The 3864-nt window shown below is 42.0% G+C and overlaps 1 protein-coding gene across 1 annotated transcript; it reads left to right on the plus strand.

Moving 5' to 3' along the window:
- The first annotated feature begins 1372 nt into the window (after nucleotides 1-1372).
- SARC_12812 (hypothetical protein) lies at nucleotides 1373-3266 on the plus strand. Its single transcript, XM_014293076.1, has 6 exons — nucleotides 1373-1408; nucleotides 1582-1682; nucleotides 1860-2136; nucleotides 2294-2487; nucleotides 2623-2763; nucleotides 2915-3266. The coding sequence occupies exons 2-6, from the start codon at nucleotides 1596-1598 to the stop codon at nucleotides 3092-3094; spliced, it is 879 nt and encodes a 292-aa protein (XP_014148551.1). The 5' UTR covers nucleotides 1373-1408; nucleotides 1582-1595; the 3' UTR covers nucleotides 3095-3266.
- Nucleotides 3267-3864: the final 598 nt, after the last annotated feature.

The raw sequence follows: 3864 nt of genomic DNA on the forward strand, positions 1-3864 counted from the left end.
AGTAGTTAGTAGTCGTCTCTCTCTCTCTCTCTCTCTCTCTCTCTCTCTCTCTCTCTCTCTCTCCTCTCTCTCTCTCTCTCCTCTCTCTCTCTCTCTCCTCTCTCTTCTTGTGTGTGTGAGGGAGAGTAGAGAGAGACTCCACTACTAGAGAGTGGACAACTGGACAACTGGACACTCTCTCTCTACTACATACTAGTAGTAGAGAGAGAGGCTCGACTCTCTCTGTTGAGTAGACACTATGTATTTAGTAGAAAGTAGAGAGTAGACTCTATTTCTAACATTTGAAAAAAATACATATTTGTAAAATTTAGTTTTTTTATATAAAGAGAGAGTGTGTGTGTGTGTAAATAGGGCTGTAGAGCCTGCCTGCTGCCTGGCGCTGCAGGCCTTCACTCTGCAGTCTGCACTGTCTGCAGGGGAGGCCCGGGCGGCCCGGCAGGCTGCCATTCGTCAGTCGAGCGACTCAAACACCATCTGTACATAACTGAGGGTAAGATCATAAATAAATTCATTCGAATGCGCCAGGGCCAGCCGCCCACTGGTAAGTGGCTACTGCTCATCATGTATATATTATAATAAACAAACCTATTTATTTTATTTTTTAAATACTATGTATGTATGTCCGTAATTATTACATAAGTATGTATTTATTAGTATTTACTGTATGGATAGCCTCCTAGAAAAGACAAAATACATATTTTGCTTTTTTTTGTTGTTTTCATTTTTTATTTCTGTATTTATTTTTAATTGCTGTACGTAGCTTATCACCCGCAGGGTCTTGAACGCTGTGATGCGTTTTTTGTACATGAATTGGAAATTTTGGAATATACTGGGGACTTTCAAATAGCGGACATCCCCATCCTAGTGGACCAATGAAAATATTAATCTTTAGAATCCTAAAATGCATTGGTCAATTGTTGAAAGGGGAAGGATATACGACCTAGATCATTCTGATGTCGTTAATTCGTACTGCATTCTTATACTAAATACTAATTTAGGACTAGTACCACTGTCCGACTGTCGTATATGATTCCTTCTATGGAATGTCATGAGGAGAACGGGCCTAAACCGGCGAAGCCTACCGAGCTCGGCTCACCCCCTGCGGAGTCATGTTTACAACATGTTATTTATATTCAATTTTCATAAGGCTGTTATTTTTATTTGTAATTTTTTTTTAGCCTTCTGAAAATAGAACAAAATGGTCAGTTGCCGGAATCTGGATGGTCATCATTTCGATGCTTGAAAAAGCTGTTTTGCGTCATCATCAATTTTTATCCAATCATTATTTTATTTTATCATGTTTGGCCGGAACAGAAACTCGGAAACAAAAACAAAATGAGAACACGACTACTACACGTACATGAAGCAAAGCTCTGAAGCTCTTCATAACCGCGTATTCGCTACATCGGTAAGTACTAAGTATTCAACTGTCGACCCCACGTGCACATTTACCTGTTCTATTCTATTGATCATCCTCGGTGTACACATCTCGAAATATAGTTATGCTCAGCATTGAAGTTTTGAATATCAGGTGTATTAAACTTCAATTATATCGGTTCACACTACTCCTTTCTTAAACAGGATATATAGACAAGATGAAATTCACTTCTGTAGTTCTTCTGGGGCTATTCAGTGTTGCATGGGCGTTCCCCTCGCACGTGGTCCAGGAGGCAGCCGACAAGGTATGTAAGGGCGTCGCCTTGTGCGTTTTGATCTGTGCATGCATTCTTTTTTGTATGTACGCATTTCAGTTGTGTTTGGTGGGTAGGTTTGTCCTTCCGTAGCTTGAGTTGCCGACCGGCTTCTCTGCCTTCCGGCTGGGTAGGAATAGCTTATCAAATATATATCACACTTTCCAGGCATTCTCGGAGTTGGAAGATACTTATGAGGCAAGTGAAGGTCTTCTCCATCGTTTGGGCTCTCAATTGAAGTCTGACGCCTGGGTTTGGGGGCGACCCAATGAGTTGGAAGGGCGTCGCAAGTGCCGCAAGTGCCACATGGGTGTTACCGAGCATATTATGAAGTCAGTGGTTCACCGTGTCAAGCATATCTGTGAGGAGACCAAGTGCGAAAAACTTAAAAAGCACTGCGAGGAAGCCAAAGAGCACCCGAAGGTGGCCTTCGGTGTATTGTTAGGTGAGCTTTATCAGTGATTTTTCTCTCGCCCTCTGTGACAACAATTTATAATCTCATACTTCGTCTTTGATCACTTACGTGCATCCTCTTGCTAGTTTCGCTTATAACGTTCTTGTTAATATTTACATATTGTCTTCATCTCTCCTGGCGGAAATAGCAATGGTTCGACCTATGGAGAAGGCCAGGGCCTTTTGCTTTGGACGCGGTGATTGCCCGCGTCCACATCCCCCGTGCGGTGTCGATGTGAAAGAGATTGATCCCTCACCGATCAATATGAATAGCGAGGAGTTCGGACTTGTCGTAGAGAAAGTGATCAAGAAACCTGCTGCAATCTCGGCCGAAGCGAACAATGTACTAGACTTTTTTTCTTTATGTGCTTTCTAGCGATATTGTATGTATGATTGGATCCGACAAGTGTTGAGGTAGATAACAATATTAGGGTTGTTCTCTAGCTCACGTCTCCTCTTCTGTACCTTGTCTCCGCAGCTTCCAGTTCCGTTTGTTTTCGAGGATGAAGACAAGTGTAAGACTTGTATCAAAGGAGCTTCGTGCAAATTCTTCATGGCGGCTGCTAAGAAAATTAAGGGTTTCTGTGAGAAAACTGAGTGCTCTGTCGCCAAGCGTCATGTAAGTGTCTGTACCCACTTTCAATAGGGTGAAGTATATTTCTTCGTATGTGCGTCTGATTTCTGTGCGAGCTTTAGTCAAGAGAGGCAGTTGGCTATGAGACGATAAGAGGTGTCTAACTAATTTATTAATTTAAACTTCCATCTTACAGTGTGCAATGGCTAAGAAGCATCCCGAGATAGCGGCTGGAGTGCTGCTTGTCATGCTGCGGCCAGCTGAGTGGGGCTGTGGCTACTGCTTCGGCTCGAAAGATTGCAGTGCACCTGAGGAGATGGAGACTGCTGGTTCAGACATCCTGGGCTTGGAGTGGGCCGACGAGGTTCAGTTCTAAGAATTGTAAGAAGCACATGCCGTGACTGGGCCGGCGAGAATCGCAGGCTCGAAACACTAGGGCTTTTTTATCGGCTAGTGAGGCAATTTTGGAAGCTCTGATAATTTGGGTACGAACCCCCCTCCGATTTACTGAAAGGTCGAGTCCAATAAAGAATTGTTATTTATATGAATCAGGGTCTCACAGTCGTTACGGTCTGTATATGTTTTTTTATTTTGATGATTTAAGACCATGTTAGGAACACGAGAAGAGTAGGACAACATAGACATGCCTTTCTCAATATCTTTGCAAATGAATATACAAGAGAGAACTGCATGGAATTTTTAGAATAGCAAACAGGTCGAAAAAGCTAATTCGTCAGCATTTCTTGTATTAGATATATACGAAGATTAGTCTCCAGACGATTTATACAAGTGATGTATCCTCCACCGTGCACCTCGAACAGTCAGATGCAATTCCTTCATATCAAATGATATTGGTGCCTATATCATTTTGATTTCTGCTGGTAACATCAGTAAAAGGAAACTACAGTTGAACTGTAACTATTTTGACACTCTAGCAAATTTCAATATATATACGTTCACAGATCGTATCCGTAGCCTTCTAAGAAATAGTACAGATATAAACACACAGATGTCGTTTTAGTAGGCTATGCGTCTATAACTTATGTACGAAAAAAACGGGCACAGACCAAGCTTCTATTTTTCTTTCGTATTTGAATTGATAGAGCCTATACCTAAATACTAATAAACAGCAGCTTGCCGAGTGCC

This window comes from Sphaeroforma arctica (genome assembly GCF_001186125.1).
Source record: "Sphaeroforma arctica JP610 unplaced genomic scaffold supercont1.2610, whole genome shotgun sequence".
Classification (NCBI taxonomy): domain Eukaryota; class Ichthyosporea; order Ichthyophonida; genus Sphaeroforma; species Sphaeroforma arctica.

Excerpts from the sequence above, each read along its gene's own strand:
- SARC_12812 (XM_014293076.1), top strand. The coding sequence starts at position 1,596 with ATGAAATTCACTTCTGTAGTTCTTCTGGGGCTATTCAGTGTTGCATGG. Across the intron at positions 2,137-2,293 it reads GGCCTTCGGTGTATTGTTAG|CAATGGTTCGACCTATGGAG; the intron begins GTGAGCTTTATC and ends TGGCGGAAATAG. Across the intron at positions 2,488-2,622 it reads TCTCGGCCGAAGCGAACAAT|CTTCCAGTTCCGTTTGTTTT; the intron begins GTACTAGACTTT and ends TTGTCTCCGCAG.